The 22,350-nt window shown below is 44.0% G+C and overlaps 1 protein-coding gene across 4 annotated transcripts in view; it reads right to left on the bottom strand.

The window, feature by feature from the left end:
• Positions 1 to 22,350, bottom strand: part of rerea (arginine-glutamic acid dipeptide (RE) repeats a) — a 122,758-nt gene that overhangs the window by 54,488 nt on the left and 45,920 nt on the right. For all 4 annotated transcript variants that reach the window (XM_061057663.1, XM_061057662.1, XM_061057664.1 and 1 more), the window contains 2 exons: positions 16,834 to 17,338; positions 8,378 to 8,448 (listed from right to left, as the gene is read on the bottom strand). In XM_061057663.1, coding sequence (XP_060913646.1) covers positions 8,378 to 8,448; positions 16,834 to 17,194 — 432 coding nt within the window. In that variant the 5' untranslated portion in view covers positions 17,195 to 17,338. The remainder of the gene's footprint in view (positions 1 to 8,377; positions 8,449 to 16,833; positions 17,339 to 22,350) is intronic.

A 22,350-nucleotide genomic window follows, 5' to 3' on the forward strand; every position in this document is an offset into this window, starting at 1 on the left:
GAGAAAAGAAGGCAAAAGGCTCTCTGCTGAATTATTTAGCAGTGCTGGGTCAAAGAGGTGGCTATTGATTGAGCTTTTAAAGAGTCTTATGAAAATACTATGGCTGCTGGCCTGGCCCTTAAGCCTCACCAACCCCCACTGTCCAGAGGTGGCAGCCTCTCCTAGTGGGAGGCTAATCACCACTCATGAAAACACACAAAATCTCATTTTGATTTCAATCTGCCTCCACTCCCCTCCCCGCCTCCTGTCTCATAACCCAGAGAAAGAGATCATCCTATTGGCTGAATAAATTGTTTCCATAGCAGCATTTAGCTAATGCACAGGGAGGGCAGTGAGGGCGAGAGAAAGAAGCGTTTTCTGTCAAAAAAAAAAAAGATGAAAAGATTGGGGATAGTACAGCGAGGAGCCAAGAGAAGGTTTTGGGTGTTTGATTTATTCCCCACAAGCAGCGATGAATACAGCCTCCTGCACTGGTTGAGTCTGAGCTGTGCCGCTATCTTAACCTCGCCATTTGTGTTGCTGTATTTATTCATCGCTGCACTCGTGTGGACAATCAATCTAACCTGCCTCCCTGAAGAGAGACGGAGCTGTTTAGTTGTCTGAGACATGCATGCCTGTCTCCATCTGATCTGAGAAACGCACTGAGCTTGCAAACTGACACCAGAGGAGGACTAATACTTATTGCTACTGCATACGAAAATGCTTGCACCAGCCCTTTTCAGATTGCCGTACCGCAATAACGCCGTAACGACGTTCTGCCATCGTCTCGCCGTTGTTCATATACATCACATCCGTAATGGCGTCATATGGGTGCCCCAGTGTTTAAACTCACGTTGCATTACAGCGCCGCGGCGGCACCATAGGCATGGCATGTGAGCACACGATGGGAGCTTCACATACAAACACACTCGAGTATGCACACAAAAAATAACTGTTCCGCCCTGCCGGCTTCGACGTCCCATATCGCCACAGTTTTCACAAGTATCCCGCCTTCAAATGGCAATCTTTACGCGCCAGTAGGAACAGCAGCTGCTACAGTCAATGACCTCAACGTCTAAGCTTAATGACCTAATGTTAGTATACAGCACAGCAGTAATAGCTTCAGGTCAATGGAATTTCAAGTGTGCCGAGAAAGGAGGAAGAGGAGAGGTGAGGGAGTGGGTGGGGAAGGCAGGATTGGGGGTATGCATTCCAGCTCATAAGGGAGGCATTAATCAAAACAGCCATAATGGGGAAAGTCACCTGATGCTGAAAAAGCAGTGGTACAAAATCCTTTGCCCACAGGGTGTAGTCACAGTCAACTGTGAGGGGAGGAAAGAGAGGGGGGCTCAAATAAAAGCAGATAATGTGAGCAGAAATAATTTGTTTAAATACATGTATAGACTTCAGGTGTATGATGTCTGAGACCATTTCTAGTCTGCTTTTCTTTCGTAGATAAGTGGCAATCAATGTCTGCTCAGTGGTTAGTAGCTGTTGTTGCTGTAGCTCTATTGCTTTAAGGCTGCGACTCAATGGGGACCATTACAGGCAGAATGCTTCAATCAAACAGCTTGCTGCAGGCTCTGCTGGGCACTCGTGTCTATAGACGCAGAGATGCCCTTGTCAGAGTTGCTTCCTCACACAGAGCACAAAGACGAGCACACGCTTAAGACAGCCACACACAAACACACACTTGGCCTTTTAAGACTGAACTGCAAACGTGCTGTAACTAGCTGAGCCGTCATCACGTCTTTGTACATTCATATTTATTCGGCAACACAGCATGAGCACCATGTACACACACACTGAATAGGGCTACTGTGGAAGCCTGCACCTCCACATGCTTATGTCGGTGAAATGTACCTGCTCACTTACAGCTGCTGAGTGGAGCGTGGAATGAAAGCAAGTGCTAAGGATCCCGCACACACCCATCTACACACACACATATACAAAATTGGGCCTAATGAGGGTAGCACCCCTCTATCAAGAGAAGGCAGCGGCTCTACTGCTCCACTCGATAAATATTAACAAGAAGTGCGACTGATGGCGGTGCTCACTGATCCATAATTGTATTTCAAAATGTACAGGGGGGGGAGGGGAGAGATAAAAAGAGGGAAGTGATGTCTGTCTAGTCAACCTCCTACTATCATCTCAAAGGCCTGATGCAACATTGGGTGATTTAATTTTTTTTTTTAGAAAGAATATAGTGTTCTTTTCCCTCTCATTGACTAACTGCTGCATGCATCACAGGACACTGTGACACTGCAGCTTCACATGAAAAAGAAAAATCTGAGGTCGGATCAGAGAGATGACAGTGAACTTCACTTAACAATGCTGCATGGAACATTAAGAGATATTTATAATGGATCTGAATATGCGCAGACAAGCCTGCTGCAAGCTAATTAGCTAGTGGATCTCATTGTTAAGCTAATTCTCATCATTTTGGATTCCATTAGGACTGTCCACAGAAAGCCTAATAACTGCTCATGTTAAGCATGCGTATTTATGCACATATATTTGCATCTTTATCAAACATTTTTAATTATGTGCTCTGAATAGGTGGCATTATCCGAGGCTGTATGATAAGCACCAGCTCAAACCGTCAGGATACAGTTGCAGGAGATTAAATTAACATTCAGGGTGTGTTTTGTGTAGGTTTGCACATGCAGTGGAGATGTAAGAAATGCTGTTTACATGACAACTGGGAAAGCTATGCTGTTATGTCTATCCAACACAAACATGCAATGAATACACAGGTAGCCAAACATGGACAGTAAGAAATGTCTGTGAATACACCCAGAACCTTGGACGTTAATTTGAATAATAATCTGAACTGCTTAGGCTTTTTATTTTGTATAGATCATTTTTTAAAAGCTTGAAAATCCATAGAGCACTAAATAACTGCAGGGAAAGCTTCCATGTGGCATACAAATCTCTCTGGGTACGATACAATTGTTCAGGATTTTCAGTTTATCCGTCAGCTAATGTTTTAACTTTCCCCTCAATATTGATTTTATTACAATCAATAGAAAAAAAAATCTTGTTTTTCTCTCGCATCTCTCTTGAGGTGAGAGTGTGTCAAATAGTTTCTTATTTTAGCAAAGTGTAAATGACAAAGCAAACATCTGGAATCAATGTTAACAAATCTTTGCAAATGCAAAGCTGCCACTAATTATTGAAGATAATTTGATACTATTTTGCCAGTTCCATGTTGAAGAATGAAATGTTTTGATTTAAAAAAATAAACAGGGATACTCAAACAATAAGGGATCCACACGCCTCTCTTTTATTTTTTTCCTTCCTGGCATCAGTTTTAACTATTTACTACTTCCAGATCAGGCTTCCAGAGGTGATGTAAGTACAGCATGTTTGTATAAGCAAAGCCAAACACTAATCAATAGAAGCTAAGGTTTATAGGTTATCTGTTTTCCTTTCCAGGCACACCTTTCATTTGAACACATCTCATCAATAAGAGAAACAAATCAATTACTTCCAATAACACTCACACGTGTACAATGTCCATTTATGGAGACGCGATTTGACTGAGCTGGAAGCCTGAACAAACACACTCCATCATAGCATGTTTTCACTGGACACATATGGGAAGGCTGAATGTATCCAAGATTTGTATTCATGCATCTCACAATGCAAACAAATCCCACTATACCCTGAGATGACTTTAACCTATCGCACACACACACACACACACACACACACACACACACACACACACACACACACACACACACACACACACACACACACACACACACACACACACACACACACACACACACACACACACACACACACACACACACACACACACACACACACACACACACACACACACACACACACACACACACACACACACACACACACACACACACACACACACACACACACACACACACACACACACACACACACACACACACACCAACCAGGTTACATGACAGAGAATATTCCTCGTCCTTAAAGCTGTTCAGGCCACTGAAACATATGAGCCGGACTCCTGGCAAGATAATTGCATTGTACATGGCAACTAATTAAATGTCCATAAGCAGGGGGATCCAGGAGAGAAGATGTGTGTGTGTGTGTGTGTGTGTGTGTGTGTGTGTGTGTGTGTGTGTGTGTGTGCGCGTGTGTGTGTGTTTGTGTGTGCCTAACAGGGAGATAAATTCTGAGTGTGTGGGTGGTGTGTGTTGGCGTACTGTTCTCCTCGATCCCTCGTTCCCTGGAGGGAAAAACGCTGCAATCACTCCATTAGCGAAAGAGAGAGTGGAGCGGGGAGAAAGCAGGGGGAGTGAGAGAGAGAGGGAGAGAGTGAGAGTGAGAGAGATGGGGAAGGAAGGAAGGAAGGGAGGATGAAGCACAGATGACTTGGCCAATAACAGCAAATGAGGTTAGACACAAGCAGAGAGGGAGAGGTGGAGGGGGTCAATGAGTGTCGAGGACATGGACACAATGACTAGAACATGTGACGGGGGAGGGAGGAAGGTGAGGGACAGCAGATAAAGAGGAGTGGGAATTGAGGGCGTGCATGATGGGGGGGGGGTAGAAACACAAGGATGAGAGAAATTAAACTATGGCGCTAAGAAAGCAGGACGGACGGATCGGTGAAGGCAGGGTCAACAGGCAGACAAGGCTGCAGATTGTTCAGTGCTCAGTCGCCGTCAGATGACTCATTCTCTCAGGTTCTCCTCTAACAACAGGATCTTCCTGTAGGTCTTTGTGTGCAATGTGTAGACATGTATAGAAATCACATTATTCACAATATGTAGTATGATCAGGGACATTATACCAAATATACAGGTGAACACATGACATGTCACAAGACCTGCAGGCTCATTTCTTTCATCAATTATAGAAAATGAGGCAAAGATTATGGCAAAGGGCGCAAACTGAAACTTTACCTCATGGGAAGACAAATCAGGGGAATGTTGGCCCTATAAAAAATGATTTTTTTAACAAAACATCTTAGAAAAACTTCATGGTTTTTGTGTGTTTTGTGAAGACAGCTTCTTCTGAGAAATAACAATTCCTTCAAATTCATGTAATTTATTTAAAGATAATTACAAAGATTATAGTTGATACATTTCCCCTTTCTCTTATAATCTAAATATTGTCATTGAAGTGATAAGATTAAGATTAAGATTAACTTTATTGTCCCAGTGGGAAATTTGTCTTGGACTTCACAGAGATCTGATGCAGTAGCAAAAAATAACAAAATACATTCATTTGTCGGTAAAACATGTCAGTTAAATAATCATAAAATGCCATACAAGTGAATTACTAAAACCATAAATATGTAATAGTTATGAAATGTGATAACAGTGCAGATACATCTACACATCTTCACACACACACTCACACCACCTCATACATGCACACATATACACACACATTACAGCTTAGGTACTGTTGAGGGCTTTGATGGACAAGGGAACAAAGGTATTTCTGAAACGGTTGTTCCTCCCTCGGGGTGCCCTGTATCGTCGGCCTGAGGGGATAAATAAAAGATTGTCTGCATTTCAATGTTTTGCTTCCCCTTCCATATTTGAATACCTCTAACCGTTAAAATGGCCTCCGACTAGTCACCTCATCCAGGAAGACATTTTAGGGAGGAAAGCAGCAGTCTGTAATCTATACAGCAGAACAATATGTCACAGGGGTTATAGTGCGCACCACAGCTGCCACTGTTGACTAAACAAAGTAGGGAAAAATGATTGTCCAAAATGACCCCAATAATGCTGCAGAATGGATTTTCTTTGCATGTTTAATTGCTGGATGACTGCTGTTGCATCCAACAATACTACGTAGTCTCAAAAATGATCACAGCAAAGATAAAGAGATAAAAAAAAAAGATAATGTCACAGAGAGACGGGCTTCAATCCTTGTTCTTCCTAACACAGGGGAGATTGATGGCTGCATTCAGGATTTCTACACACCACTAATTGGATTCACAGGTCATTAGATAAAGTACACGAGTGAGACGGTTACAGCCTTAAGACTGAGAGGGAGACAGGAACAGGGAGAAGGGTGCGAGAGGGCCAATATTGATGAGGTTGTTTGGTTCAGGACCAATGAAATGTCTTTCCCCCTCTGCTGTACCTCTAAAGCCCAGCTACCCCACTTAGGGAGGGGGAGGGGGGTGGATCAATAATTTGAGCGGTAAGAAAAAGTGGGGGCAGGGAAGGAGGATAGGAAATGAAGAGAATTGGTTGATGTCTAGCACAGGGAGCTCAACTTGTCTGTTGTCTTTCCTTTTCAATACAGTGTTTCGAGAGAAGGAAATGAGATTACACTTGACTATTATGTGGCACGAAAGAGCACAATGTTGGGATTAGATTTTTTTTTCTCCCATAGGCAGAAAATCTGCGCCCCAGTTTTGAGAGCAGGGTGACAAGTTGGTTTTAAGGTCTGCGAGCTGGATGGTCGTTTTTATACCATCGTGTGCAATTACAACATGAATCAGCTATCATCCTTAAAGAGGATTTTGTGCTGGTCCAGTGAATAGAGATTAACAGTTTTTTAGAGTAGCTAGCATGGTGCCATCATTTGTGATTTGAAGCCTGACATCAAAGTGAGCTCCTTGAAAAAAAAAAAAAAAAAAAAGCCTGTAGTTGTTTAGAGAGCCAGCGGGGCTTGTTGTTTTAACATAGGAGGGACAAGGGTACAGTCTGCTCCAACACATACAGGCATGCAGATGGCTGTTCATTAATTACAGATGGATGGGGGAGAGAGGGAGGAACAGAGAGCGAGAGACACAGAGAGAGAGAGAGAAAAGGAGCGAGAGAGGTCAGCTAATGGAGCCAGTATTCGCTCCCTCTCCCTGGACAATTACCTCTGTCTACCCCAGACCTCTTCTGGCGCTCTTAATCAAGGTGCAGGTGCGTGGGTTTTTGGTGTGTGTGTGCATGCGACGAGGGGTTCCTGCACTCTCTTGCAACAATTTGATTAAAGCCCTGCTGCCGTGGAGCCTGGCTGTACTCACTTCTGCAAGGCCTATGGCTCACCTTAAAACCCCTTCTACAACACAACAACTGCCTTTCACGCAGAAGCATTAATGCAGAAAATATGCCAACACATTTCCAGAAAATAAACGAACACATACATATATGTACACACTCGATTCTACCTTTTGCAAAAGTAGAGTGTGTGTGGCCTCTAAGCTGACCTCCAATCATCACCCTGGCTATATGCAGCCATTACTCTAGTCCCCAGGGGCCTGACTGCCCCTCACCAAGCCCTCAGCATTCTTCTCAGACAACCAGTCTGTTAAAAGAAAAGAAAAGCGCGCTCCACAAGATTTGAAGAGGCTTCATTTGCAACACAGAAACATTTTTTACATACATTTGTTGTCGTTGCACATTAAATAGCAGACACAGAATCTGCACTGAAAATGTGCACTGCTCTCATGGCAGTTGGAAGCCAGACAACGGACCAATTAAAATCAATCACTCAATCGCTTTTTTTTTTTTTTTTTTGGGGGGGGGGCTTCTCTGATTCATTTGCATTTGTTGAACTCAGCCAGGAGAAATACTTGTGCACTGACATCAGAAAAATTCACACACAGCCAACCTGTATCATTCAACTTACAGAAAAATAAATGAACAGAAAGATGATGTGCATAGTTTCCAGGAAGCTGTTAAACGGATTATTTGTAAAACAGTACAGCATTTCACAAAAGATGACTACTGCTTCATTCAACCACTTGAGTCCTTTTTCATCAACATTAACAAAGACACATCTAATGGATGAGCTCAAATTCAAATTCCCCTTTAGCAAACCGAGAATGCAGAGTGAAAAAACAATAGTGCGAGTATGCGATACATTTGAGGTGTCCTACTGCAGAGAAAACAAGCTCCACTTCACTAAACTGACGGAGCCTGGTGAATCAGCCCTTTCTCAGCAGCAAATTAAAAGCTTATTTCTTCTGTTATTCAGCAAAAGAGGCAATTTGGCCACATTATGTTGTAAAAAAAAATCAATTGAAACTGGTGAAAGTCTTCTTCATTAAATCAATTAAGTGCATCGACAAACATCTTTATTTCCATTACAAGCATTAGTACGCTGCCAGTAGATCGCAGAGGTGGTTAATATTCAAGCGTGATTCTCAGAGGAATTTCTACTTCCACATGACACTCTAAAAAAGAAACTCTGTCATGACCTTCTCATTATTGACTGAATGTTGTTATTTTTTGTCAGAGAAACAGTGTGGAAGAAAATGTGCCACTTCATCTCCTAATTATTGTGCATACACCGACATCATCCTGACTGTTGTCCAGCAAGGGACACAGGATGGGTGGGTGTATTAGTGGGTGGGTGTGAGGTCAGAGCAAGGACAAAGGAACATAAAACAGCACAGACATGGAATTGAAAATGTACTCACCAGTTTGAAATCCTGAATGCTACAAATAAAGTAGGGAGTGTTTGGCCGCCGACTTTCAATGTACACACAATCTGCAAGAGAGAAAACAGGAAGAGAAGGGTGAGTTTTGTAAGAAGATGTTCACATTTTATAAAGCTTTCTTATTTTTTAGACTTAGTAATATATTATTTTGTGTTCTGTTACCTCTGCAGAAAAGACATTTTTTTCTCCTTGAGTCAAATTCAATTGGAATGCAAGTAATAGGATTAAGGACTTTTGGAGCGCTACAAGGTTGCCTTTCCAAAGCAAACATTACGCCCAAGGGGAACTATGTTATTGTTCCACTCCATTTATACACCAGTGAGCAATACTGGTTTTAACCTCATTCCAACCCCTATGCAGTCATCACTGCAACTCCTTCCTATAAAATGACATCTTCTGTCACTGCACCCATGCATGTCCAGCTAACTATTTATTAGCTTGGCGGTAAAAACTAAAACCATAAACCAGCCCTCTGTTGTCTTATTAATGTGCAAAAGTGTCACCAAATGACATAACCCCTCTAAAGTGTTAAAGGCAGCCCTCATACACTGTGAGTGAGGAGGTGGGCCAGCTGTGCTGTTAAATTGAAGGTGACTGCTGGTATGGCCAGGTCATGAACTCTCATCTCCTTAACAAAAACATTCACGCTACGGAGGACAAAAACCCACAGCCACTTCTGGAGAGAAAAAAAGGAGGGGGCGGTAGGGGGACATGGCTAATGGTTACCGCTGAGACTGGTAGATTACTTTCCAGAAACAGCCAAAGGTTTAAGATATTACAGTAAAAGACATTTTAATTCTTACAACTGTTTTTTTTTTTCAACTGAAACAAAACCTTCAGTGTTATGAGCAATATTTAAATTGATATTTGTTTAAATTACAACCTGTAATAGACACTTCTTGCTCTACAGGCAATCAAAAGCCACTGACATTTAATTGACTGAAAAATAGATCTCCATACTGAAATGTGACCTTCTCTCTTTCTCTCTCTCTGCTCCCAGGGCTGGTTTTGCTGACTGCTCTGTGGAGCAAAGCGTAGTACTATTGCAAGAATGTTCTGACATATGTACACAAGGCAATCAAGGCAGAACTATTTTAAGCTCTGTACGCTTTAGTTATAGAAAAAAAAGGAATTTTAAGTAAGATTTACACTGACAACACAAACTGCTGGAGCTCATTCCACCAGAAAAATTGCTGAGCCATTTCGTGCCGAAAGACTACATTTTCCCTTAAAAAAAAGATGTGTGGCTCCGTGACTGACAGTGCCATCATCTGTTATTTATTTGTTTGTGTCAACCGAGTTATCGATCTGGCTGCGGTTTATCTTACCGCTTGCAGAGGAAAAGAGGGGTGGCAGAGATATTAAATGGCTCTGACACCCAAGATACCATTTGTAGAGGTGCTGGTGTGTATGAGTGTGCCTGTGACATCATTGTCTTTGTTTTTTTTTTGAGAGGCTTTGTGTGTGTGTGTAACCCCAGGGTGGGCTTGTTATCTGCTGTGGGCTGAATGAGCTGTTCTAAAAGAGAAGGGGGGGGGGATATCTCCCTCGCTGGCTCAGACTGACGCATTATATCTCTCTCTCTCACTACTGCCCTCTTCTCGCTCGTCCCCTCTCCCTCCTCTACACCGTCCCTGGAAGTCATTTACAAGATAACATGAATGAAAATATCCATCAGAGCTATTGTGTGATGTGTGAGCAACACAGTGTGTGTGTTAGGAGAGAGACAGAGAGGAGCGGATAGAGTCGGAGGAGGAGGGAGCACGAGGGAGGGAGTGGGGGAGGGCTGAGAACAAAAGAGACTAATCTGAATGAGATGACATGTTTCAGAGGAGTCAAATCAGGGGAATTAGGGTTTAGTGTCCCTTCACCTCGTAGGCAAATTCATTTAGCGAGGCCAGATCTTCTTGTCTGCACCCCAAAGAACATCAACAGGCATAAAGAACAGACGACGAGAGTGAAAGAGATCGGTGGTGGGGGAGAGAGAAAAAAGAGACAGGGATCTAGTTTAATAACTCACAGACAGCAAGTGAGTCTATTCTTCGAACGTCAAAAGCACATTTTGAATTCATCCTGGGCACTAAAAGTACTACCTCAAGGGCATTTCTCTGAAAGCCACTATAACACGAATCCCAATGAATATGAAGTAAAGCCGAGTTAAGGCTGCAGACTCTGCCTTTTTGAACTAAAAAGGAGGCAACAGGGCTCAGGGAGGGTTGGTAAGGGAGGGTAGAAGGGGTTCGTCACACAGTTCCTCCAGGGTCCACCGGGCTTGTTAAACATTCCTGCCATTTTGTGCACTTGGAAGCGGGTGTCCTCGCTCAAGTGGAGAAGCAGAAAAGGGGAGGGGCGAGAGGTTTTGCTGTGGTGGGGGTGTATGTGGAGAGATGGGGGATGGGATTTTTTTTTTTTTTTTTTAAGGGGTTGAAGTGTGTGCTCGTTGGACGGTTGTAGCCTCTCGCTGTAGGAGGTAGATCCACAGCAGGGCCTTTGTAGAAGAGTGCTCTCGCGCTCTCGTTAGCCATAAGTTCAGCTTATTCTGCTTGCCTCGGCCCTGATGCCCTCCACACCACCCAGAAGGAAAGAGAGCACAGAAAGTGCGATCCTTCAACACAACGAGAGATAATCATGAAGCTACAGAGCACCTTTCCTCACACCCGAGCACTTCACTGAAACCTGATCCCTAGCTCTGTCACTTCTGAGTTCAAGCAAAGACATATTCATTGTTCTCACACACACACACACACACACTCTCTAATTTCCTCAGCTGTAGCTCATTGCTCAGCCATCCATTCTCTTACGGCTGCCAAGCATGTCTAATCTAAAACACACCTAGCCTCAGCAAAAGAGCTATGTCCTACTCTCTTTGTATCAAGCAAATAAGATGCTGTTTAATTTGCTGCAGCATTTTAGCAGAGGGGAGGGGGGAGTTCTATCCTCTTGGCTTTCTTTTACAAGCTGCCAACAATGGAAAAGTCACATAGTAAACACAGTCTTATACGCCAATGTTTTGTAAACAGTGATGGGGGGGGGGGGGGGGGGGGGGGGGGGGGGGTGAGGGTGGCTGGAATGATATCAACAAAAACAAAGCAAGAGCATAATTTCATATACAAGACAGGTTTATTAAATCTCAAAATTGGTCTATTTAAGCCTTGCTCACAGGTGCTTGGTGCTAGCCTGAGGTAGGATGCACCTGCATTGTTAAAAGTCTGGCTCGGCTTAAACTGGCAGAGCACAAATGCACAAGTGCACACACACACACACTCACACTCACACACACAGCGTAGCAGTAGTGCATGGTTTTAGCAAAGCTACCCCCCTTGAGTGCACTGATCCTAAAATTAAATAGCAAAAGGAATGCAATAATGGAACCGCAGGGGTGTGAGGGGACCGGAGGGCTGAGAAAGAAGGAGAACCGCTGTTATTACTGATCCACAAACCACTGCAGCAACTCTGTGAGACCGGCTGATGACCATGGTCGCCTTGTGCCACTTCCTGCTGGGCCGGTCCCAGTGGGGCGGCATGACAGGCAGTCAAGGCTCAGAGGCACGCTCACACTTTGAGTCTTCCTACATTCCTCCCTCTCTTTCCAAAACCACAAACCCGACAACTCTCCCTTCTTCGCATTGGAGAAGCAGTGGGAAATACCTGGCAAGCGATACCATCAGCTCTCCACAATAGGGCAGGCCTACAGCTGACTGAGCTCCTAGGGGAGAACAGAGGCTCTTTGACAAACCCCACTCTCCCTCCCTCCCCTCCTCTTTCCTCTCCTTTCGCTCTCGGCTAGCCCACGCTTTCTCATTTAGTAGTCGGCAGGTGGTTGGATTTCACTAAAAAGCCCTTTTCCCAGAGCCTCCAGTGCTGGGAGAGATGGGAGTGCAGGGAGGGCTTTTTAAAAATAGATCTGTGACATGCTACAGATTCACATGCTATGTTTCAATATGAGACGAATCCGTGGGGTTGTCCCTCATGTTAGCTTGACTGGAAAAGGCATCCCGATCGACAGCTAGTCTTTCTAGCAGGGGGGATATGTTATGCTTATAGAGCCCTTGCCTGCAGTGTCTTGGCTGCAGAATAACAAAGCCTTACACTTTGTATCTAAATTTACTGGCTTCTCAAGAGGATACTTACTGAAATTATTACATGGTAGTATGTTTATCTATGGAGATTATACACTCTACTCTGAATTAAACATCCAGCTATAAGGGGGACCTAAGTTAACAAAAACAATAGGTAGCTGAAGCTCTTGTGAGGAACGTGTGGGTTGTGTTAACCTTCATTACACCTGTGAACAAAGGGGTACTATCTATCTTTTTGCTGGTCTTGTGCAGTACAAGTAAGTAATGTTTTCTAACAACATTCTTTACCCTTCTTTATTTTGAATTTCTAATGTGCAACTGTCAATGAATGTTGGGGAAAAAAAAGGTTGTTTCAGCAGTGTCCCTCTTCTGACACCTACCCCGCGACAGGAAAAGCGCTATACAAGTTCAAGTCCATTTAATAATAAAACTGAAACTTCTTGTCAGCAATCACACATGAATCACATTCAACAGCCGACTGAAAAACTTTAATGCACATGTAGCCCATATTCAGCAACAAACAGAAACCATCTTTATCCTTCATTAGGGAACAGCGATTGATTATGTACCCATCCACATTCAAGAAGGAACACTGACTCAGCAGTTTGTGGATTGAGGCTACTTGTAACACAAGTTACAGCGTAAAGCTTGTCCTAAGAGCTGGAAACCAAAGTAAATTGAAGGTCTATATCCGTGCATGTGCAATGATGACTTCACATACACAGCAAAAGCTGTGGACAGGTTGTTCAGTTTGCAGTAGCCAGCTTTGTCCTCAGAGTGGCTAGTCAACAAAACAGCTGTACAAGTTGCTGACTGTTAGCACAGCCACATAGCATGACAAGTCCGTTTGAAAACACAGCACGTAATGGTCTCTTTGTTCATAAAAGACTCATGCCATTAAAGTGGGTATGTTTTTGGCGTATTCAGCGGACACACCCACAGCATCCCAGAGCAGAGAATACTGCTTAATTTTCAATACATTCAAAACTTAATGTTACATACTTCACGTTTTTCTTTCCATTACAGGTCTTTTGTTGCGCACATTATGTAAATTCCTCCTCCAAGGGGCTCTCAATCAAAACAATAATTTAAGATGATGTCGAGTGATTCTCTTTAATTGATTTTGATAGTTTTGTGTTAAACTTTCACATATTGTATCTTTAAAATACATATTTTAGATTGCTCTACAAGGATTTCAAAGCCTTCATAATCATAAAGAACAGGACATGTTGGTTTGACTGCCAACAGTTTGTCCTGAGTTTCAAGAAAAGGGGAGGGGGCTCGTTATCCTGCTTTATGTGTGTGTGTGTGTGTGTGTGTGTGTGTGTGTGTGTGTGTGTGTGTGTGTGTGTGTGTGTGTGTGTGTGTGTGTGTGTGTGTGTGTGTGTGTGTGTGTGTGTGTCATACCCAACCCTGCTGCACAGTTAACAGTTGTGTGTACATGACACATACAGTGACACACACATATACACTCCCCATGGTTCTGTGGTGGCTGCAGAAAGAAACACCAGCTGTCCACTTCAACAACTCCCCCAACACACAAGGTGTGTCTCTCAGGCAAGCTTGCAACTTCTGTGACAAAAACTGCACTCACTAAAAAAAAAAAACACTTTCTCAGAAGAAAAGAATAAATGAAACCAAAGTCTTGTCTTTGGGGTGGCTATGGCAGCCATGTTGTATGACAACATAAACCAAGTTAAATGGGCAGAGGGGCTGGGCAGGTGGTATCCATTAGCTCACTACATTCTTAACAGACTAGCAAGCAACTCAGTTAGGAAGGAAGGAGGCCTGCTTTGGTAACCAGTGGGTTGCAGCATCAGGCAAAGTCCTGCTGCAGAGAAGAGAAGGGATGAGTAAATTGACAGTTGTGTATGTGTGTATTTGTGTGAGCTTCGAAATGTTGCAGCAGTGTACCTGACAGAGATAGCAGCTATGTCTCTGACTGTTAAGTGTTAGTGTCTGCACAAATATTAGTTATCAGCACACTGGGTATGTGTGTGCACTGACATGTTTTTTGTGTGTCTGTGCTTAGAGGGTGTCTCCTATTGATCCCCCCATGGCAGTGTGTATAATCTCCAGAGAGAGGATCTATAATCTGGGGTGGGGGTGGTTGGGTATAGAAAACAGGCTTTGGAGGTATCTGGTCAGGCCCTGTGGAAGTGGCCATAGCTCAACCATAGGGCAGAGATTGATTTGGCATGTCTGCCTGCACTCCAGCGGGCTGTTCACCCCGGCAGCCGACCATACAAACAGCTCTGGACACAGTCCTCTCGACACCACAGACACACTCCCCCATTTTTTTCAAACAGCAGCAGAGCTAGATTTAGCTGCAGGCCCACCTATTGGCCCTCTGTACCCCTCCTTCCACCCAGCCCCATTCAATCGATGTGTGCTAGATAAGCTGCCTGAACCCATCTTTAAGGGATGGAAAGGCTAAGCACAGAGATTGGAGGCTGTTGATTTGGGAGTGTGCAGAATGTTTCAATACTAGATTACCCAGTTATTTCTTACATGACGACATGGTCTGCATGTTTTTACAGCAATCAAAACAGTATGTCTTTCAACACAGCTTTCCATCACTGATCTCTTCCCTCTCCCCATGTCTGGGGCGGAGCAAATCCTTCTCCAGGGGTGGTCAGTTTTACATATTGTGTGTCACTAGACGGCTATAAAGGGATTTAACATTTAGCGAAGCATAATCCATTGCAGGCTTTGTGCCTGCCTAAGCTGCACACATCAAATCTGATTGCAAGAAGGCTGCTACCAATGACCAAGCAGGAGAGGGAAAACACGTACTGTGCGCACACAGGAACACACAGGGCTTATCACTTCAACAATAAGCAGCGGAGACAGCAGGAGGTCAGTTGCTAAGGTGGAGGATATGCCATGTTGACAATAGGAGGTAAATTACAAACAAGCGTACAGGTGCTGGGGCTGCCCCCTACCAAATACTGGCTCATCTCTAATCTAAACTCCTCCACTGTGTGGTGAGAAAGCCACTGTGTGACACCCAGGCTGCTGTAGACCTGTCACAATAACTGAAGTAGAAGACAGGAAATCTAAATATTCCCCATCAGTGAGACACTGACTGTGCTCTCAGCTTGAATATGGAAATATAAATATGCGGCAGGGACAATCCACTAAGACTTTATTCATATGCATTTTGCATGTTTTATTGATTTGACAAACTGTTTCTTTGTTTTCATCCCCCTCTCTTCCTCTCTACTCCCCCTCTCTTTATAGTTATATAAGGAACAAAGCACCCATGCTCTCTTTATGAAACATGAAATGTGGAGCATTGCAGACTATTACAGGCACAGAAATAGAAAGTGAAAAACAACAGGGATTGGGTTCAGATTGACTGCTTTCTTGAGGATCTCCACTGATACCAGTGCAGAGATAATTTAGCCAACAAGATTACACAGTGAGACTGAGAGTGTAGAGGAGGTCAGGCTGTTTCACTGCAGATACTTGAAGTTGTCTAGAAGCAGTTGAAAAGAAAGGAGTGTTGAGTGTTCATGTGTTTTGCTAGCTAGTTGGAAGGGAAGATAACCTAACATACTGTCTGTAATTCCTTACCTATTTCCATTAAGCACACAAGCAATGTGGGCCAACCCCCTCCACTACTTGACCTTTTGCAAGCTGCTAGATAAACGAAAAGGCATGGCGGGAATGATTTAGTTGCGAGGCGGAAAGCACTGAGCAGGAGCAGAGCAAGAGCCTGGCTGACATTCCTTTTAAAACAACCACTTTAAAAACAGTAGGTGAAAGAGGGGCCATGTTTACAGCGGCTGAAAAGGTTGGTTCCCTTTTAGAACCATTCATCCGACGTAATAAGGACATTGTACCGCAGCTCAAACAATCTCTCCAGGACGAGAGTACATTTTGGGCTCATGAGGAGATCACATACTCTCAGTGAGTTGGATGGTGTTGGGTGAAATCATTATCATGGCTGTCGTCACTATCACATCATCTAGTGAAGCACCACTTTGCTTTATTGACTACTCCGAAGACAAAGCACAGAGAGAGTCGACTTGGAATTGATTGCATGATGCATCAGCCTTTGGCCTGAGGGAGTACTTCTGCTGTGAGGGAGTTGCTACTTTGAAAAATCTAAAATCGCTCAACAGATTATTGCAACAGAGATGACTTTTTATCCAAGAACTAAGAGAGCCACCATTTAAGTCTTAAATATTTCAGAATCATCTTTTTGACTCTTTCTGTAGACTTTCAATATTAAACACAAGTTAATAACTGAATTTGATGTTAAGAAACTCTGCTGTTGAATTTCATTTGACTGTAATAAAGTGCTTGATAGAAATGGAAACAACACGATAAGCCATAAGTAGGACTTACCTCCGGGTCTGTAAACAACATCGTCTTCTGTGATGAAGGACGTGATTTCTCCGTTCTCTGTGCGCTCGTAGCGTGACTTCTTCTTGGGCGTCTTCTTTTTGCCCTTCTTGCCGCCGTCCTCGGCCGTTCCACTTCCCCCACCTGTGCTGCCATTGTCATTGTCCTCGTCCTCGCTGTGGTCGCTCTCTGCATAGTTCTTGGCCCCACCCTCCAGCGTACAGCTGCGTCGAGGCCTGGAGCTCTCGCTCTCACCCCGGTCCCCGTCCTGTCGCTTGGACTTACCACTCTCCCTCTTGTCCCGGTCCCTGTCTCTGTCTCTGTCGCGCTCTTTTTCCCTCTCCTTCTCTTTGTCGGCCGTCATGATCCGCCACGTGCCTTCCTCAGTCCTCTCACGGCTGGGCCTCCGTGAAAGGTAGACTGTGAGCCTGGGCTTCAGTCTTCTGAATTTACCAGTCAAATCCAGGGAAAATTTGGCCACACCAACAACCCCAGTGTTTCAGAAAAGCTGTGGATGAGAGAAGAAGGGCAATAAGCATAATGGTTTGTCAATAACAATTATCATAATAGTGCAGGAGACATATTTTCTGTGTTTTGTGCAGGAGTAGATCTTTCTTGGGTGAGAAATACGCATGCTAAGAGATCAGGCGGCTGAGCGGACTCTTTTCAACATCACAGTAATTGTTGGCACTCCCACAATGTATACTCTGGAGAGAAGTGAGCAGCTTTATAAGAGTACAGACCCTTCCAGCTTCCTGCTCAAACATATTTCAATTCTTTCAGACAGGCAGTAAAAAATAGTTATTAAAGGGTAAAAAGATCGGACAAAGGGAGAGTGAGAAAAGCATGAAGACAAGTGCAGCGTGTTAAGTTATTGTAACACAATAAGCGTAAAGGAAACTAACTAAATAGGCACAAAAAGGTAGTTGTTGCTGTATTGAGGAAGAGGCATGCAGGCCAATAGAATTCCTCAGAGATAAGGTGTCAAGGGACTTTTCTGCACAAGACTCTGCTTGTCTTTTACACTGCCAGGGGAGAGACACAGCTCAAAGCTCAATGACAGAGTTAGCCGACTAGCTTCTCTTCAGACCATCTGTGATGACACCAGGCTCAATTTTACTCATCTGTGTGTGGTTATGTGTGTGTGTGTGTACTCTGGCTTACTGGACTGCAAACCACCCCACCCTGCCCAACTCTCTCTCTCCTGGTCTCTGGCCTGGCTGACAGTTTCCACTGTGTTAATTTGAAGTGACAGCTTTGGAGGAATGGAGCACAGCAATCCACTGGGTAAGGAAAGGGAGAGGGGAGAGGCTGAGCCAGTCATTTACCATGCCCAGTCAACTGCCATTTTCAGCTACCATCATTCACTCATAAGCAACCCGGCTATTGCTTTCCAACACCATCATGAAATCCTCCATAACTGGTGGAGTGGGTAAAGCTAAAGCAGCACACCATCTGCACTACACCAGCATACACTCTGTGCCTACAAAGGAGGCTTCTTATTAACTGCCAGTGTTTGCCCCCTCCACCCTCCCGCAACAAATTAACTAGAAATAGTTATTACAGCCCCCACAGGGATCAGACGAGGCAATAAGCACCAGTGTTACAATGGTTGTGATAGCAGGGTGGGAGAGCGAGGGTGAACGAGGAGGGAAGGATAGAGATTGAGCCAGGTAAAGAAGACCCAGCTTGGAGTGAAAATCATAGAGCCTGTCTGGATAAAGATGTGGCTTTTTTGAGAAAAATGAGACAAAGGATACAAGAAGAGTGGAAGGTGGAAGCAGGTTTTTTTTTTGCACACTCATACTATCACACAAAATAAAGCGCTTTTGACAATGTCGCTCCTCTACAGCGGGTGCTATCATCTCGTGAGCAGACACCAACTGATGGGGCAGCTGCTCTTGTCTTCGGCTTCAACACAAACACTGGGCCTGATTAAACTGGAGCCTTGTCACATCCCCATTAATCACCTAATGATGAGTTACCACGACGACCACTGGGCTGCCGGCGTATACACACATGAACACATTAGTGCACACACAGAACGTAAGGACTCTGGAGAGAGAGATGTACATGTACGGCGTGAAAGGACACACAGCCCACCATGGATACACACCTCCTTTGGTGTGTTAAATTACAAACAGCCCCCCTGCTCCCTCCCCGTGTCCATATCCAGCAGCATGTCTTGGAGGTGTGAGGAACATAAAAACACTGATGAAGGTACCATTTGATAGCACAGCTTTAATCCTAGAAGCTGCTGGAATCTGTGCATGAGCTAAGCACCTCTTCTATGTTCTAATCAGTAACATAAGCCTCTTCCACTGAAACCAGCGAGGACCCTGAACTGTGAAAATGGAGGGCTGGTCCGTTCTGCTTTGATGTTGTGGGCGGCTTTAAGCCACTATAAGTATCGTTACAATCTAGGTGCTATTAACCGGCATCTGGATACACTTAATATAACTGCCTCATTCCAAGATCTGTATCAATTACCTAGCTGATGTTAACATGATTGTGGGTATCAACCCTCAGAACAACAATAAAATGAACATGTGCTTCCTCTGGTTTCTTTTGGCTTGTTTTTAATAGTCAATTACCAATATGTTCATGTGTGCTTTGTGTTAATTTGTTGCACATCAGTAGATGTAGTTACACGAGTTCAAAAAAAGCAATTGAGTGAGTAGAAAGGAGCAAGCCAGAAAGGAGTGAGGTAGTAACACTGTGCCGTTGAAGAGTCATAATGTATTAATGGCTGACAGGGAAGAGAATGAGAAAGAGAAAGCGAGAGAGAAGGCTCTCCACCCACTCCCAGGGAAACAAAGTGCTTAGCAGAAAGCAGCGCTGGCTGCCTGCACGATGAATAACGCTGTGAGGGGGCAGGTGAGGCTTGCAGCTATTACACATCAATCACTGGGCCAGGACCCCTTTGAAAGATACCAGCTGTCTTAATGGAAAAGAGAGGGAGGGGGCAGTGGCTGGAGAGGGGTTTAAGGGGGTCCCAGCGAACGTCACCTAATCCACAATTTACATTACTGCAACGGAGTCAAGGGCTAGCAGCCAGCGGGGGCCCCGCTCAAATACATTTCTCTTTTCCAAGCCTGTTTAAATGAGACCTTTGGCCTGAAAAACCACACAGTTTGTGGCTCGATTAACACATCACCCCCACAATGGCCACACAGCAGGTTTCTGTTACTAAACAGCTTTTTCTTTCTCACTGTCTCTCTTTCTCTCCCAAACAGCCTTTTAAAAAAAAGCATGTTTTATTCATTTCAATCACTCCCACATTTACCCAAAGCAATGCTCATCTCGGAAGTGTTAATCAAAACCTGTATACGGATAAACATCCAAATTATCAAGCTCATACCCCGTAGGGTTTCTTTTTCAATGCTGCTATATTTAAGTAATTGATTATCTTGGAAGATACAGTTGCATACTTTAAAAATGTATACACAGGATTCTATATAAAAAAAATAATGTTGAAACTAGAAATGTATGAAAAGAAATCTATCAACAATATAACCCAGCACAGTGATCCACTCAGTTTTGGGAGAGCGCCTGTAAAGTCATTCATGGCATATTCAATTGGAGAATTATGAAGTAGCAAAATGTGATTGGCAAGGATTTAGGGCCAGCTTTGCAGAGGGATTGAATGAAATACTCGCATGAATACAGATTAGAGGAGAACAATGTTAGCATGAATATACACAGGGTTATTAACAATGAGGGCAACTCAAATTGATCCGAATAAACCAGCCAGATCCTCGGCAGCGCACGGATCCTTGCTGCGGTGATGTCGAGCTGCAGCAGATTTTCGTCAGCTACAATCCATTACTCAGTGCCATCTAATCTAAGCTGCCATCCAAGCCCCCTGGAAACAACAGCACAATGAAGGGCTCAGCTGAAGGCGAGGGCTAGGCCACTTCATAAGGGATTCTCTGTGGTCTCTGCACCCTGTCTGCTTTGTCTTACCTGGTGCAATCATGATTCGCTTTTATTCTCCCAGGCCCTCGCTGCTTTAGTTCGCAAAGACACTTGTCTGCTCCACTTGTTTTTTCAATTCACTGATGAGTAACCACATCTTTTTTCCCCCCTTCTGCTAAAGCTGTGCTCACAAAGGCTCTATTTTTAGTCAGCATCCGGGGTTAGTTCAGTAGGTAAAAGCCGTTGCTCGAGAAAAGATAGCTTGGGGCTTTCCAACATCAACATTTAAACCTGCCTAGAGACTCCCATGATAAAAGGCGAAGTGCTGCTGCACAGGAACAGAGTCTCATGCACAATGACACCATGTGCAACAATAAACTATCACTGCCTAAAAGGATTAAGACAATTTACAGAATCTCCCCAGGCTAACAATAGCATCCGTTTCTCTCTTATTGCAATATAAACCGATTCCCACTAAGTCAAACATATTTCCATTCCAGTAGTTCAGAGGTACTTTCGAGCACGGACATAAGGATCAGACTGTGTGCTCCACAGGGTCTAAGCCTCTACTCCATCTCTAAAAGAAAGCTAAATCCTACTCTAGTCCCTGTTTGTGTGCTCTGAGGGGGCCTACTCCACAACCCAAGATGTCCAGTCTCTACAGGGGTCTGTGGGCAGGACTTCCATTTTGCAGCATTATACCAGCTACTTCAAGACACAGTGCCTGTCAGCCACACACGTTTGTGTGGATGGAACAAAAGCTGAAGGCCATTTCAGGAGCTCTGACTGCTTCACCAGGCGTCATGTTTAGACACGGCTCCAGAGGGAAATGTCAGGGTTGTCCATTGTCACCCTCCTTCTTTTCCCTAAATGAGGCTCTCTCTCATCGTGAGCAGACACAGTACAGGACGTCTCCCAATGTGTTATTGATAAGAGAAAAAAAGAAGACTGAGAGGACTGCAGCAACGGACAGTGCTATCATGGATGAGGCACTTAAATGACTTTCCCTGTAAATCTATTGGCAGGTGTGTTTTTTTCCCCCAGTGCGGATGAAGTGCCTGATTTGAAAGGATCTCTAGTGTGTTTCACCTCTGGAGAGGCAGTGCCAATTCAATTTTTTGGTGAATTATCCTGTTATAATGGAAATGTACCCATAGGTAAAAGGGTCAGATGGGATATAAAAACACACTGGGGACACATTTAAGCCTCAGTTGTACTAAAAGAAATAACTACGGCACTGTATGAATCTTCAAACATCTCTATAAAAATGAACGGAGCTGTAGCAGAGGGAGGAGGAAATTAGTTACATGACATTTTCTCAATCAGATGCATGTAGCAAAAAGATTTCCTGCGAGCGGAAAAACAGTGATTTTTTTTTTCCTCCTGTTAGACTGAAAGGGCTCTTGAGATTTTAATATTCGAGCACTCACTTCAACTGATATTCTGCAATCAAATATCCCCACTCCTCCTCGCTGATCTGCCTATCAGCTTAACGATCCCATCCATCAGTTCAACTCAGACTGGTAGTCTAAATGAGTGCGGGAAAGGAGGAAATGTATTCATACAGCTGCCCTACATCCTCCAGCTACCCTAATCACTGTG

Source organism: Labrus mixtus, chromosome 15 (assembly GCF_963584025.1).
Source record: "Labrus mixtus chromosome 15, fLabMix1.1, whole genome shotgun sequence".
In the NCBI taxonomy this organism is placed as follows: domain Eukaryota; kingdom Metazoa; phylum Chordata; class Actinopteri; order Labriformes; family Labridae; genus Labrus; species Labrus mixtus.